General features: G+C 42.5%; 1 protein-coding gene across 1 annotated transcript; it reads right to left on the minus strand.

Moving 5' to 3' along the window:
- Positions 1-2,811: 2,811 nt before the first annotated feature.
- Positions 2,812-13,923, minus strand: psmc6 (proteasome 26S subunit, ATPase 6). The gene is made up of 14 exons (XM_040160199.2): positions 13,673-13,923; positions 13,085-13,164; positions 11,923-11,962; positions 11,480-11,532; positions 10,674-10,741; positions 10,044-10,158; positions 8,943-9,030; positions 8,196-8,257; positions 7,991-8,114; positions 5,657-5,718; positions 4,785-4,905; positions 4,616-4,696; positions 3,210-3,281; positions 2,812-3,136 (listed from the first exon to the last, which is right to left on the minus strand). Exons 1-14 carry the CDS (start codon positions 13,755-13,757, stop codon positions 3,018-3,020), a joined length of 1,170 nt encoding a protein of 389 aa, XP_040016133.1. The 5' UTR covers positions 13,758-13,923; the 3' UTR covers positions 2,812-3,017.
- Between the last annotated feature and the right edge of the window lie 3,347 nt (positions 13,924-17,270).

The following is a 17,270-nucleotide window of genomic DNA, read 5'->3' on the forward strand; positions in this document are numbered from 1 at the left end:
CACCATCGGAGAGGAACGACGTGGGACGAGATCAACGTGGGACGCACCATCGGAGAGGAAAGACGAGGGACGAGATCAACGTGGGACGCACCATCGGAGAGGAAAGACGAGGGACGAGATCAACGTGGGACGCACCATCGGAGAAGAACGACGTGGGACGAGATCAACGTGGGACGCACCATCGGAGAGGAACGACGAGGGACGAGATCAACGTGGGACGCACCATCGGAGAGGAAAGACGAGGGACGAGATCAACGTGGGACGCACCATCGGAGAGGAGCAACGTGGGACGGGAGCAACGTGGGACCTTCGTGGACTGTATTGTAACGTGTATTGTATTGTAACTATTGTAACTGTATTGTATTGTAACTATTGTATTGTATTGTAACTGTATTCCTTATCACTTTGTTTAAAAATTTTAATTTTTAAACAAAATTAAAAAACTTGAATCAATTTAAAAGTTGACTCTTTTGATTCTTTGTTTCGAGAACAAAGAAGTGAGGCCTCATTCGAGGGCTTTCCCAACACTTCACAATTTAAAGATGGGACACGAGCACCGTGGGACCTTTGTGGACTGTTTGTATTGTATGTTTGCATTGCATTTGTTGTGTTCAAAAATGAAGAAACGCCGGACAGACAGAGGTCATCGCTGATCAAAAGGTTAAAATCAAATGTATTTAATAAAGGAGATGGCGTTGCGGTAAAAAGAACATCTCAGCTGAGGAGCCGCTGGTCTCAGCGACCAACAGGCCCCAGGTCAGTCCTTTGACCATCCCTAGTGCCCGTCTGTCGCCTCCACCTGTGAACTCCAGAACAATGGTTCCTACAGGTATTTATAACAATGCTTAAAGGTGTGAAAGTCAGTGTCCACACCTCTGGGAGTCTTCTGGTGAGTTCAATGTAACTCGGATTTCGAATGATCCTCAGTCAATATCAGTTGTTGTTCAAGTATTACATGCATGCATTCCAGTTGATCACATTACATCAAATACAATCATAACTGCATTGGTATTATTCTAGTACAGTTGCAGAATTACAGTGGTCTTACAATATTGTCATTACTTTATTGATTACACAGTTTCAGAATCATGGCTGTATTCTGGTGTAAACTATATGCATTTTATTAATTTTATGAACCGGATTGTCAATTTGTTTCTAATATCCTACACATTGTATTGTAACTGTATTCATCACTTTTAGTTAATAAATTCTTTAATAAATTTAAAAGTTGACTCTTTTGATTCTTCTGCAGCTGTAGAAATATATCTACGCAACTAGATTCAAATATATTCCAATATCGAGCGCATTACGTGCGTCAATAACAGGAGAAATTCATTCAACGAGACATAACTAAGTAGTTGTAGCCTAGCTGGTCTGTTTTATTCATGCAATATAGAGTCAGTCAACACAGGCAGCCTGTGCAGACATTTGACCCTGAAAAAGACCATGGAAAGGGACCTGTGCAGGCTTTTTCTTTACGTCTGTTGAGCTGCTTTAGAATCAAAATATATACATGCAGTCCTATAACCTTGGTGAGGAGGCTCTATGGCCGATGTCAAAACTCGCACCAAAATCAAATCTATTTAGAGTGGAAAGGTGTATTACAGGTAATAGTCTAAATATGGCTAGATTTGAACATCCATTCATGGTTGCCGATTCGATTCATGGGCGATCTGGGTTAATTTAGAACGATTCGATTCGATTCAGTGACTTAAATTCGATTCAGTAACTTTACTGGACAGTGCAGGCAAAGTTTCTGAGATCCCTGTTGTTTCTTGTAAGGAAATCAGGTTTAAATTAATGATGGATATTATAAACAAGCAAACAACACTTAATGGCAAATGTATTAACCTTTTATTTGAATCAGGTGCCATTTTCAATGTAAACATTAGATAATAATTACACAATGTTTGGATCAATTCACAGAACCCCGGATGTTCAACCACATCGTAGGGTCTCATGTCTTTACAGATAAACTTGTTACTGTGATGTTTGGTGCTGGCGAGGCCTGAGGCGTCTGCAGAGCTGAGTTACCTGCTGCTGCTGCAGCGGTGACGCTGCTAGAGGTCCTGACTGTCGCCGTTGTTTAATCCTGCGGCGCCGTAGTAGATGACCGGAAAGATTTGTTGTGTTTCCGTGGTTTTTATTTGTCTTTATTTGTGTTTTGTTGTTGTTTCACGCGGCTGCCGCTGCGTACTGATGACGTCACAGACAGGCAGACTGGATCCAGTAACGTTTAACGTGTCTAAATTGCCAAAAAACAAACACACATCCATACCGGTTTTGTGCTTAAATCCAATGTGCAGTTTCCAAGTATCGATAGAAATCAATTATGTACCATTTCAATCGATATGTAATCGGAATGCAGATTTGCGGAGCACAGATCGATTCAGTTGGATCGCAGGAATATAAATCGATTAATTGATTCAGTGGATGAATGGTTACACCCATGAAGAATAAATGAGTCTGCGTTTCTCAGTCATGATCCTTTTTTTTCCCCTCGTGAACGCCAAATGATCACTATTTAAATGTTGCCGGCGCAAGGGATTATGCGATGGAATCATCTCCTTTCCTTTTGTGAAGGATGGTCCAGCGGTTCCTCTGCTAAAGGAGCCAAGTAGGGAAGCATTGAAGCTCCTGCCTTAGCGTTTAGAGAATTCAAACAGCTCTTGTTGTTGCAGCCACTTACACTACTTTTAATGTTGTGTAATGTTTACCTTTAATGGGTTTTGCAAAATGCAGTCAGTGAGTTGCTGAATATCCATCACACTCACTTTATGGCAATGAGATCAAAGAATAAAAAACAAGGACTTTCCATATAACAGTGTATTTTTAGTACAAGTTTCTTTTAACAGATGTTCTGTGAGTTGGGAGAATGATCAGCCTTTATGAGCCAATTCTTATGTACTAATTAAAGGCAAAACAGGGGTTACTCAGTAAAAATCACTAAATTGGTAACCTGGAGAACAAACACAGCAAATCAATGAAAATATGGGAAAAGGCCAATGACATTTGATTTATACAGGTTTGTAGTCCAGCTTGGATTCAAGCTTCTTGGAATCCGCCACCTTCCGCACGGCTTTCATGAAGTCCTCTTGAGTGACGTACTCTCTGTCAGCGCGGATAGCAAACAAACCTGCAACAAACCAACCCGTGAACAACACGCATTGAGGTAATGAAACTAATTACATGACTGAATGATGTCCAACCTGCTTCTGTGCACACATTCCTCAGATCAGCGCCGTTGAAACCGTCTGACAGCTTCACAATAGCTTCATAATCTGAAACAAACGACCACCACAAGAAATGTTACGTTGAATAATGAATACACACACAATGCATAGACAATTTCTACTAACAGATGATAAATGCATCAGGTTGAACAGCCATGGCCATTCGTTTTGAGAATGACCGTATTCCGAAAACTCCCCAGACCTTAATCGCATTGAGTGGTCAATCCTCGAGAGGCAGGTGGACAAACAAAAACTTCAAGCCTTTATAATGCAAGAATGGCCTGCCGTCAGTCAGGATGTGGCCCAGAAATGAACTGACAGCAGGACGGGGTCAATGGCAGAGTTCTTGAAAAACAAGGGTCAACACTGCAAATGTTGACTGCATGAACGTAATGTAATAGTCAAAGTCTTTGACAAAAATGGTAACCTACAGTGGGGAAAATGAGTATTTGAACCTCTGCCGATTTCGCAAGTTTGGCCGGTTGCAAAGAAATGTGTGATCGATAATTGTAATGGTAGGTGTATTGCAACAGTGAGAAAGGGAATATCAACCAAAAAAATCCAGAAAACTGCATTTTATAACATGTATGACTTTGCATTTGATGCAAATGAAGAGTTAGCCCATGTTTGTCCGCCATATCACATCCACGTCATCTGATGAACCCTCAAGCTTTTATAACCACGGCCCTTGGATTGTTCTGACCAAAATAATAAACAGATCTGATTAAGACCACTGATTGCGCCAAAACACCTGCAGTAATAATAATAATCAAGTGTCCGCAGTAACTTCAATTTGGAAGGCTAGGATGAAAAGTTGGGAGGGGAAATGAAGACGCTGTAGCAATAAACGCAGATTGGCTAAGACTCATGCCGTCACATTAAATGTGTTTTATTGCAAAGACCACATCGCCTTTTCTCCCTGTCTCACTCCATTCTGAGTTGTGATAATCATGGTTGGCTTTGTTGGGGAGGTGCAGGGTCACAGACGATAGGAACATTACGCCATCAAGCAGAACAGAGTTGCTCGACTCTCACTACGCTCCGATTAAGAGTCAAGTGCAATATATAGTCGGACAACTCCACTGTCAGGTCCTAGAGGAAGCACTACAACTTCAAAACTCTACAAACACGTGATCTAATGTCCAAGAGGTGGAACACAGCGGTGAAAGAAAGTGTGATGCGTCCAGTACGAGGAGCAGTGTTAATTTTGGCAGCCATTTTTTATTTAGTCTTTCAACGAATTCATTCATACATAGATTTAGTCATATTTTTTATTTTCAAAGATCCGTTTTCGTCATGTCTTAGTCATGGGGAAAAGGTCCTAAACGAACATTTTTCGTAGACGAAATTAACACTGACGAGGAGACCTTCTGCTCACTCACCTATTTCTCCGTGTTTGGTGATGGGACTGGAGTGGATTTTGAGGATGTCCAGACGAGCTTGTTCATTTGGCAGTTCGATGTCTGTAGAAGAAGACGGGGCGTTAGCTTGGCGCCGCGTGCGGTCAGACCGCTGACACGGTAATGAGCAACAGGAACACAAAGCGCTCACGGATTTTACGATCCAGTCTGCCGGGGCGCAGCAGGGCCGGGTCCAGGGTGTCAGGTCTGTTGGTGGCCATGATCATCTTAACTCGGTGAAGGGTGTCAAAGCCGTCCATCTGGTTTAGCAGCTGACAGGACAGACGCACAAAGGATGAAAACCAGGGATGTGTCTTAACCCTGCTGACCATGATAATTAAACACATTCACATTCATTGTGATACATTGCTAGTAGCGCGAGTTACTATCAGCGTTTATTTTGCAATGTCTTCAGTGATTAACAATGAAAACCATTCAGGATTCACTCCCAGACAGAGCTATTACTGATCATTTAGTAAAGTCCTGCATCATTCTTCTGCTGATTAGCAAGCAAGGACAGTTCTCACAGACATCGTCTAAGGCTGCACCATATATTACAGGTCATTTAGCGGGCGCTTTTATCCAAAGCCACTGACATTGCATTTACTCAGGGTTTTCACATTTTTGCCCAGGGAGCAATTAGGGGTTAGGTGTCTTGCTCAGGGGCACTTTGACACTTGGGACATGGAGCAGCCGGGGTTCGAACCACCAACCTTGTGGTTCCTGGAGCACCCTCTGTACTACATGCACCACAGTCTCCCTATATATGGACTTCAGTATTCACATGCAGTGCATGCAGTTTACTGACATCCGTTCATACCTGAATTAAGTCCCCCCCCTCCCTCCCTCCCGTTGGCCGGTCAAATATGTACAGTACATGTCAAAAGTTTGCACACATCATATTCCCTTTAAAAAATATATATATTGTGGATTAATATTTAAGACATTAAAACTATGAAGGAACATATGGAAATATGTGGTGAACAAAAAAATGCTCAACAAACAGCTCAGTGGGTCAGTTACCTCCATTAACGTCCTCTGGATCTCTCTGTCTGCAGAAGTTCCCTCGGAGAAACGACGGCCGCCTACAGTGAACACACAAGCATACAGTGACCATTCCTAAGACACAATGCTGGCAGGTCTCAACTCAATCGACAAGCTCAACCACTGGATGCCAATTTATTGCAAATTGCACGGCGACGACGCAGCTGTCCCATTACGTCGTCTGCTTCGAATGCTGTCCATGAATGTAGACTTCCAGTCCAAGTGTGACTTAGAGCAGGGGTTCTTAACCTTTTCGACCTTGAGGCCCAATTTTTATAGTACAAAGTGGCCCGGGGCCCATTAAATATTAACACTGTATAGGTTTAATTGACTTCACTCTCGGTTTGATTTGTATTCAATAATAAACCAAATCCACTTATTGTTTAACAAGCAAAAAAAATTGTCAATTGTCAATTGGCTTTCAATGCACATTTAGAGTTGTTTGTCAGTGACACGACAGACCTTTTCTGCATCTGCAGCCCAATTTCCTTCCTCTTAAAATATTCCACCGGCTTTCCCACAAGCATCGGGTGCTTGGTCTCTAGATGCCGCTGTAGTTTTGAGGGCTTGAGAGCTTCGTTGGACAGCATTAGCCCACACTCCACACACTGGGCTTTTGGCACTGCCTCTGTTCCTCCATTTACGAAACCGTATTTAATGAAGTCGAGATTGTATTTCCGCAAAAACTTTGTCTTCTGGGTGGGGGTATCGGCAGGACGTTCGTCTTCATTTTTTCTTTTTAAAAACGTATCCATTTTTGCTGCGAAGTAGACAGTCTTCTTCTCTGTGTATTGGCGCTTTTTAAACAACCGAGTGATGCATTACCGCCACCACATGGTCGAAAGCTGCACGCAGTCCCGCGGCCCTTGCGGCCCACAGGTGCAAAACTGAAAGTTTTTTGCGGCCCTCTAGGGGGCGCTGGTGGCCCAAGTTTGGGCCGCGGCCCTATGGTTAAGAATCACTGACTTAGAGGACACATCTGATGTAACCTTTGCGGCCCAGCATGTCCCATCATACAGGATGAAGATTTGATTTTATTCAACATGGTGACACGTGAGCCGTCCGCGAGGTAATCTTTTTTGAATGAAAGTCCTGGAATTCATTCAAATATCTCGCGATAGAAATTTTATAATATCTTAATCACATCAGTTGTTTTTTTTTAAAGTTGGAAATCAATGACGTGTTTTTAAATAAACATGAGACGTAAGAATAAACTGCTCAAAGTCATATCTCTTTATACTAAAGTCCCTCAGTACGGTTTCTTCTGAACATTCAGCTACTCTAGCTTGCATGTATTATGTAATATCTGCAATTCAGCTTATGGTTAAATGAGCTCTTAATCTACGAAAGACAAAATACAAAGTCTTGCTTGTTTATTATTTTTGTTGAATGTATTGGTTGACGTCCTTTCCCTTATTATGCGCCACAGGATTTCATACAAAGTCTATGCACAGGTGCGGTGACACTTGAGCGATGCAAATCTGCGATGCCCTTACGTTGAAAACAATACGGTTCTGAACACTTTTAGTACCAGTACATTAAAAAAAGCACGCAATGAGAGCGCACTCACTGTCAGGCTGCCTGCACGCATTGACTGCACAGATCTCACACACGCAACAGGCAGCCGTCACTCACAGCGAGTTATCAGGGGAGACGTGCCCTCATGTAGCAGACAGCTCAGCCACATACAGCCCAACACGAGTAGCCTTAGCCTAGCTTTTCATCGGGTGATCAGGCGTCCTCTTTTAGTCGGATGCATTTTTTAGGTCTCGAAAAGAGGAAATGGACTGTAGTGCTGGCTGGAAACATTGTAGAAAGTGTACAAACGCAAACCTTTAATTCCTCGCTCTTAATGATAGGACTCTTGATTTATAGGTTGGTTATTAGTGCATTTTTAGGGTGGAGCCCTGTATGTGGCATGTCTACCGACCCCAAAACCCCAACAAAAATACTCCCACGATTTGTTATGGTTCTTTTAAGTAAGAAACATCACGCTTGAGTGACTGGAATGGACTTCCTTAACATTGCGTCATACAATGTAATGTCTTTCTTACATGGCCTTCGCCCCCGGCCCCCCTACACTCACAGGTCACTCTGTTTCAGACAGGGTAAAAGAGGTGCTGTTTTAAATGATCCTTGTGGTATTTTGACCAAAGTATGTTAGACATTTCATTAAGACCCCAAGGAACCATATCAACTTGTGGTAGAATGGGCATATGATGGGTCGAACTAAACACATTGCCCCTACACCGTGCCCAACAAAATGGTGCCCCGTGTGAGGCCAAGTTATACCAAAACCTCAGTGTCACTCACCAATGGCATCAATCTCATCCATAAAGATGATGCAGGGCTGGTGGTCTCTGGCATAGTTGAACATCTCTCTGATCAGCCTGGCGCTCTCACCGATGTACTTGTCCACGATGGAGCTTGACACCACCTGTAACACACACATACACACACACACTTACTTAGCGGACTGCAGTGCAGCAGTCAGACCTGAAATGGCACTGACACTCACCTTGAGGAAGTTACAGTCCAGCTGACTGGCCACTGCCCTGGCCAGAAGAGTTTTTCCTGTTCCTGTTACAGACAAAATCATTCATCTACATCAAAACAAAATACATTGAATATATGGGTGTCATAAAATATGAACCATATACAAATAGGTTCACAAAGGGCTCAGACGGGGGGGGGGCATCAATAGGTGGGTCCAGGTCCGGGCCCAGGCGCTGTTGTATCTGGGCCAATAACGAATGGAGACTTGTTCAGTGGTCCAGGAAGAAAACCAGCAAATTGCTCATGTTGTAAATCATCTGACGTGATGATACTCAGCCAATGAAATGTTTACTCCCTTAAGCATTGTAGTTTGAGACACACACGCCGGAGAGTCAGTTGGAATACTTGAGTCAAAGACGTTATCTACAATATTGAACTATGAGAAATGAAGGCAGAGAGAAAAAAAAGATTATATATATATATATATATATATATATATATATATAGGGCTTCAGGTGCGCTCTATAGTCCGGAAATTACCGTAGGCGGAAATAAAAACGTACTTTACAGTGTTCAAACTTATATTACCAAAGCCAGTAGGACTTAAAGTGATTCTGACTGTTGGGGAGGAACATTAAGAGGGTAACCTTACAAAAAGAGACAAAAAATATGTAGTAGTTTGAGAAATGGCTTTCCATTTACTTTGGGTATGCGTTTTAGATACATTTTACAGGAGTGGGAAAAGCTTGAGTTGTGTTCTTTCACTGACCTGGAGGTCCGTAGAGCAGACAGCCTTTAGGGGGAATGATGCCCACCCTCTGGAAGAGCTCAGGGTTGGTCAAAGGAAGCTCAATCACCTGCCACAAGAGAACAGAAACATTGTTTTGGACTCAATTGACAGAAATTAAAATCAGTCTCTAATCAATCAGATTTCTTTAAGATGTGCCTGCTGGCAGGAAGCTTCATGGATGATCATCATCCAATGAGAATAATGATCTCAACTCAACAAATCAAATTGATACGAATGAATAGGATATATGTACTGTATCAGCCAAGACAAATTCCTTGTATGTTTGACATATTTTGGCAATAAATGTTTCCTGATGTATCATATTCATGTGTAAATGACCATAGGAGTTGTATTACATGTGTGTGAATGTGTATGCGAGAATCATTATATATCCATTGTTCATAATCAGACATTTGATCAATTGAAGCAGTGAAGTTTATTAAGCGACAAATAAACCAAAAGAACTTTACGAAGAGCAAGACGTGCAGCGGCTTTCCAGATGTTCTCTGCATCGCAACACCGTGCAGACAGGAACAGTATGAGAGACAGTGTGTGAGACATGAGTGTGTAAGGCAGTATGTGAGAGAGTGTGTGTGTGTGTGTGTGTGAGAGAGTATGCGAGAAAGTGGGAGACAGTCTGCGGGACAGTGGATGTTCGGCTGCAGCGTGTGGTGTTCATCACGTAACGGGGAAATCTTGTAAATAAATGATTCCTTGTCCTCAGCATCTATAGCGCTCATACAGGACGTCATCGCGGCTAAACGGGTCTTGGTGATGTCGGAGAAGAGTCTCCCTATGAAACGTTAATCTAACTGATATCGCTCCTTCATCAATGAGGAAGAGAGCTGCCCTTTTTTCCAGGGGAGTGATGAACTAATCCAGCAGCTCAAATCAACCTGCGCCGGAGCAGGTTCAAGTTTATCCATGTGTTGCTATGGTGATTTTGACAAACCTGCTTCGGGGAACCGAAAACCCTGATCTATGTCATCTCATCCTGAAAATTACCCGGCTAAGCCACGTACAGCCGTTCGAAGCCCAACCATAACAATAATAGAAGTTGAATTGCTGGCTTTGTTGTACCTCTCTCAGCTCACGGATCTGTTCGGACAAGCCTCCGATCTCAGAGTAGGACACGCTGCCAGGGTCCTCGTGGGACATGTTGTAGACCAGAGGGTCCACCTCTCTGGGCAAGTACCTTGGAAAGAACAGGAAACACATTATGAGCCCGCAGAACGGTCGTCACAATGAAAACCGTATTGTTCGCCGTTTACATTCTTTTACGGCAGAAATATGGATTTATTGAAATCCATCCATTTTCCTCTGCTTATACGGGGCCGGGGCGCTGTGGCACCGGGCCCAGCAGGTGGACCCAGACTTCCCTCTCACCCGCAACAATAACCAGCTCAGTTTGGGGGATGCTGAGGAATTGCCATATAATCCCTCCAGTGTATCCTGGTCTTCAACCAGTTGGGTGTGCCCAACTCCAGTGAGGAGGTGCCGGGGAAGAAAAAAAAAATCTAGTTGGAGATGTCCAGGAGGAATTCTAGTTAGATGCCCGAACCACCTCAGCTGCCTCCTTTTTCGACAGAGAGCGTGTCGGAAAATGTGTTGTGTCGGTCCGTCCGGGTCACACCTGTTCCGTCTTCATTATAGCTTAAACCTTAGATCCTAACTGGATCCAATTCTGACTGAAGAATACATCTAGCCTACCTCATTATAGTGAGTGTGGTCATGTCCAACGCCACTCTGGTGCCTGGCTTCAGCTGGGACTTGTCCAACTGCGATGAAAAACACCATAGATTAGTGTTCAAATTCTGAACAATTAGGTATGTTTGGTGTGTGGGATGAACAGGTTTGGATTTAAATGTATATGCCAACATGGAAGATACGTCATATGGCCAAAAACAGACATCATTTTTTTAAGGTTATTTGATTTAAATATTGTCTAGCTCATGTTCAAGAGTGGATTCTTACAAGAGCCATGGAAACAGATCGAATCAATTAATCAAAGATTGAATCAAAACAGAGAATTAGAGAATGGTGACCCCCGCTAAATTGCACACAGCTGGACTTCATTTATCAATCAAAATGTGTTGGGAATATGTGGGGACCTGATCATCTCCTCGTAAAAACACTGACTTCGGTCATTTGATCTCAAGATATCTTTGATATCACGCTGTCCTTTTTCACAAAAAAGACTCATCTTCAAACCAATCTCCTTGTTATACGCAATGAGCGTTCATAGAAAAATAACACTTTCTGCCGAAGTACAAAAAAATCATATTTTTAACAATTCCATACATGTACAAGGTAATCTTTAAAAACATTCCACTTCTGGTTATCCTAATGTTCTGCACAGCTTACGAGTGTTTTTTGACCCGAGTCCAGAAACAGATTTGTAGGCAGCTTTGAATTATTTGTGTTTGCATGCATGTCTTCAAATAACAAAAAATATGTAACCATAAAATATTGCAACATACCAATAAGAGAATCTAATGTGTGTGTTCTTCACCTACCTGTCTGCGACATCCAACCACATATCTGGGGCCGTTGGTGGCCTTGACAATGACTGGATTAAAAACAAAAATACATTAGCTTTACAGGTCTGACATGTGTCACAGTTACAGGCTATCAGTCATTTTGAATTATCTGCAGAGTTTTAAGACGGTGGATCTTGCTTAATATGAGCCTGTCACAGAGCAGTTAAAGGAGAGAAAACAGAATGGAGCAGCGGAGTACCGGTGCATAGCCATAACAGCCGTTTTGGCTCGCCACTAACGGCTACCAAACATGGTTCGTTATGATCAGCAAGTATCAGCAGCAAAAAAGATATATTATGAAATTCTAACTGTGAATTGTATCGCTACCCATTGCACCACTATGCAGATGACTGCAGAGAAAGTTGTTACTACCTGTACTGTGACACTTGCAAATGTGAGCTATGTACCAATGCACTTACATTTCTCCTCAGTCAGCTGTTTGAGGACTTCTCCAACAATCTGAAGGGAAAGGAGCAACAGGTGTAGTCAGTAAAGGGTGATTTTGTTCTCTCCCTCCTAACTGTCTAATTGCGTCCCTTCTGCGGTCTTTACAAAATGATCTCCTTTCTCATAACTCCAAAGATACTGATCAAAATTGTGTGGATTTCATAGACACATAACTCAATGTTCGGCTGGATGAAAGATTAACGGGTGGTGAAAGTTCAGATAAAATTATACATTGCATACCACATATGTGTTCAATAATATCCTGTTTCCAAAGTATTTTCTCACTGTTGTTAAAAGCATTACAAAATTAACTTTAGTCTTTCCTCTAGACCGGGGGTGTCAAACTTGTTTTCGGTAAAGGGCCAAATACTGCCCATTTCCAAGGGGAGCGAAAACATAAAGAAATATGTGCTCTTTGGTCACCAGACGGCTGATCAACATGCTATATAATTATAGCTATTTAACACGCTATGAAGGCTTGCAAGCTAGCCAACGTTAGAAAAAGGGCAGTCAGTAAGAGAAGTTTCCTCTTCTCATAAGTTACTGCAATCTTGTGGTTAACAGACAATTCTCTATTTTGGGTAAAATAGAATTAGTTGAGACTGCAGTTGACAGGGGGTTTCAAGGTTTAAATGTTTTGTTCTTTGTTTTTCCAGAAGCATGGAGTAATCAGCTCAATAACAGAAAGCAAACTGTGGAAGCTGTGAATCGGATGCAGAAGACAGCGTTCTGCAAAACGGTCAAGCTGTTTGACATTGCTTAACATAATGCTAAACACAAGAAACTACAAAGAAAGACAAATAAAATTTAATGAGTACGAGTATTTCTGTTTCCAAGAAAAAACTTTGAATCTGTAGACTACTGCCCAATATATAATGCAATGGAAGTCGCTTTGGATAAAAGCGTCAGCTAAATGACATGTAATGTAATAGTCGAATTATTGTCATGATGACAGTAGCATTTACACTAAGCCCAATTAAGTGTATTTGTTATTTTTAACGAAAGGTTTAAAAAGAAATCAATTTCTTATAAAATGCCCCTAGTTTTCAGCCAGTGGGGGAAATAATTGTCTCCTAAATAATGTGTAAATGTCTTACCCTGTATGTTTAAACAAGTTACAGACAATGTTCTCACCTGTCCAACACTTTGCAGAGCCTTCAGGTCATTTTCGGATTTTTCGTACTGTTTAGTTTGTTCTCTCAGTTGTTCTCTCACTAGAAAACAAAGATGGATTGTCAGGAGTGTCTATGTGTGCGTTAACAAACACAAAATAAAGGAAGACTTTCTCACACCGCCAAACACACTTTGTATAATAACAGTTCACGTCTCCTGGTCAAAGCTACCGTTAGCTTTAAGGAGATGTGGTCTTTAAGGTAACAAAACAGAATGTCCATGGAAATAATGGCAACAAAATACATTCACTGAATTTTAGATGCTATTGACCGAACATTAGTTACTGTTTGCCATAGAATTAGTCTTATGAATGTTTGTCTAACTTACAGTTTACGTTACGTTACTTCTAAGCTACGAGCTAGCACAACTAACGTGAACCAATTTAGCATTACTTCCATTCATTTCTATGAGGATGCTAACTGCATGACAAAGCACTAGCTAGCTGGATGGCAAGCTAGTTGATGAAGACTACCCAATAATATTAGTCTGATCAAAACATACAACGTATATTTCTCACACCACAAACGTCAAGATAAAGGGGTATCTTACATTCTTTTAACCTTCCGTCAATTTCTTTGTGTTCGAGTAATTTTTTTCTGTAGTCTTGCAAAGCCTTTTCCCTTGTATCCGCCATGATGCCCCACTGTATGCTGGGAAACTGCCGCGTCACTAGAGTGTTGTTTGCTCCTCCCCCGCTCAGGCAACTTTGTTGTCTCCCGCTGTCATAGGTCCGCTGTTAAAATAACTAGAGGTTTTGACAGTGTGGCTGCCGCTGCCCGGAGACGCCATACTATATGTATAAGTAGTAGTATTGGTGGTATCCGGGCTGGATGAATAAGTAGTAGCAGTAGTAATATAATTTGTAGCAGTAGTAGTAGTAGTAGTAGTAGTCTTTGTGCCCGTAGTAGTAGTTGAAGTACTAAGTTACTTCCTCTAGAAATATTAGATTATTAGCAGCAACAGCTGTAAGAGCATTACGTATTTTTTTTAAAAAGCCTTTTAATTGCGCCAAATTCAGGCCAAATGTTTTGATAATTTGAAAAACAAATGTGAACCGGAATGTTTAACTTTTGGTCTTTAACAATACAACTATAAGGTCGACAAAAAGTATTTTTGGGTTCAATATAGTTTTGACTAGTTTTCTTTTTTTTCCCTTTCTGATTGACAGTTTATTTCACATTCAGACTTTTTGCCGTGATCTGCCGTAGGGCGGCGGACTAAGAATTCTGGATTCTTTCAACATGAATGGGAAGCATGCTGTTTTGAATATATAGTTGGCATCCATCACTCGATACCCTTACTATAGGGAAAAGTAGTGTTTCACCCCAGTCAATATTAGTTAAACGACAGGAAGTCAGAGTTATATGTGTTCTCGATCAATCTAAATAAAGATCTTTACGCGTCAATGTTTATAATGTCATAGTGCCTATGCTGCCTAAAATGATTCACACCCCAGATTGATTACCAGGACTTTTCACAGAGCCCATATTATTTTGCGAAATAGAGAAATCCCCTGGTCAAAGTCTCATATGACCATCAATATCAGTTCTCAGGAGGCTTCTGCCTGCTCCTTCTCCAGCTCAGCTCTTTCAATCTCCCGCCGGTGTCCCCTGTGCTGTCGTTGTATGTGATTGGCTGCACATTCGAGCCCAGCTCTTCTCTGGTGAATTCCTTTCTGGGCCCTCTGAGAGGCGGGATGAAAGATGACGGGCCACACGGTGACGACGGCAACGGAAACGGACAATGAGAACACCAGAACTCCAGCAAATGAAGAGAAGATCCTCCGGAAGTGTGCATGCGGATGGGAGAAATTGACCACGTTTACAGGCTTACGAATCCACCAGGGGAAAGCAAAGTGGTTCACCAGTGGTTTGGGAATGAAGAATGCTGCTCACATCTGCAATGCCCCAAACGCAAGCCTCCAGCACATCTTATCAGGCTGCAAGATCACGCTTTCACAGGGGTGCTACAGGATTGAGGCCGCCTTGGAACGTAAGAAGGCCAAGTACTCAGAGCCGGCTGCTGAGTGCCGGGAGGCTGGCTGGAAGGCTACCATCTACCCAGTGGAGGTCGGAGGCCGAGGGTTCTTGGGTTTGTCAACCACACGCCTCTTGAGGGATGCAGGAGTGACCGGAAGGAGGCTAAGGAGGGCAACAAAGGACGTGGCAGAGGAGGCTGAGAAAGGGAGCTTTTGGCTCTGGCTGAGGAGGAAGGTGTTGGGGGAAGAACACCTAATCGGAGGAGGTAACATCTTCCTGTACATTCTCTGCTCCAAGGCATCACATGACTCCCTCCTGGCTCCATCTGATGGTCAAATCTGAAATCCCTCACTGACCAGACCAATCCCTCTTCACTTAACACTACCGTATTCAATGAACACACCTTTGCCCTAAAGCTTCATGTAAACATAATATAGCATGCATAATGACATCATCTAATAGCTAGTACCCTTAAATAACACATCTTAAATCATCATAGTTCATCACATCTTAAACATGTTTAACTCAGTTCTATATGGTCCAAAATCAAAATATTCGTACATCCATTGCTCATTCACTACCTGACAGAGAAAAAACTGGAAAATTGGGAGAAATCCATAAAGGACGGCAATTAGCATCCATATATTGTAGGTTCATATTTAAAATAACTTTCTTTATGATTTCTGACCAAGATTGAGACCTGGTGGGCTTTTTGCAGAAGTGAGAAACGCGGACGTTTGCATCTTTGGGGGGCTGACGTTGGGGAAGGGCTTACTATAGACGGACTGGCAGGGTTTGTGCTCCTTACGCTTCGCTTCACCTGCAGGAGGATGAGTAGGGGACAGCACCGGCTCCTCCAGCGGCGACAAGGAGGTGAGTTCCTCACCATCGAAACTGAGGCTGGTAGAAGGGAGGTGAGAGCCTTTTGCCGACCCTTAACTGCATCAACAGTGGATCACAGACTTCCTGTCTGACAGGAAGCAGGATGTGAAGCTGGGGAAACATGTCTCAGCCTCTCGGACCATCAGCACCGGTTCCCCCCAAGGCTGCGTTCTATCCCCTCTGCTCTTCTACCTGTACACCAACAGCTGCACCTCCAGCCACCAGTCCGTCAAGCTGCTGAGGTTTGCGGTTCACGTGCACAGATAAGACCTCTAGTGGTCCTCAAGCCCCTGCCCTTTTGCCCTGGACAAGCAAAGTTGCCCTTCTGCTTGAGCCCAATTCTTTTCTTCATTCATCAATATTTAAGAATAAAAATTACTCTCACTGCATGAAAAGTGGGATTTTCGTCAGTATGCAGCACTGTAGATTGTCGTGGAACTTCAGGTTTACGGCTGTTCACGGCAATTTGCGGGCAACGCCGAAAACTGCCGTAAATTGTCAGAAATTGATGTGGGCCTCCCTTGGTAGTTGTCCCCCCCATGACCCCCCTCCTCCTAATTCTAGGGGAGGCTTTGACATGTAAATGAAATGCTGTGAGCTAAACAAATGCAAACCAGGGTCGCAGAGGGAGTTTTAGCCCAGGTGACATTTTTTTAAAAGGTAAGAAAATCTCTGGTACAAATAGATCAGGCTCAGTAGCCTAATTATAGACTTACATGTTAGCTTGAATAGATTTATTTAATTCAAATATGCTAGATTACTGTGTACGCCGAGGCAATTGCCACGATTTCACGACAGCTACCTCGACTTTGCCGCAGTGGTGCCTCGACGGTTGCAGTTTTTACGACAGCTGCCTCGACTTTGCGCCAAACAGTTGTAGTTTTATTTCCCAAATATGGGATGTTTGTTTTATAATTTGCCAATATGTGACAATACAGTACTGCAACGTCATTTTATTAATAAAAAGCAAATAAGTGATACAACGGCTTCCCATTTTAGTGCAGCTAAGCGAATATGGACTAAGATCCCTTTACAATTTCTACTTCGAGAACTAATCAATGGGTATGTGATTATACGAACAAACCATAACACTGGATGGATGCCAGCAAGACGGGTCTAAAATTGAATGCCGGTATATAAGAGGAGTTACCAGTATTTCCATTTAAATTAATGTTGTCTTGACAAAATAATTTTCCTGAGCTTGATTGTGTGCATGACTGTTTTTAGATATCCAGTGATTCCTTTTCCCGTGAAAAGGAAAAATTCCATCCTTTAAAATATATTTA

The sequence above is a fragment of the Gasterosteus aculeatus genome, chromosome 18, assembly GCF_964276395.1.
Source record: "Gasterosteus aculeatus chromosome 18, fGasAcu3.hap1.1, whole genome shotgun sequence".
Lineage (NCBI taxonomy): Eukaryota > Metazoa > Chordata > Actinopteri > Perciformes > Gasterosteidae > Gasterosteus > Gasterosteus aculeatus.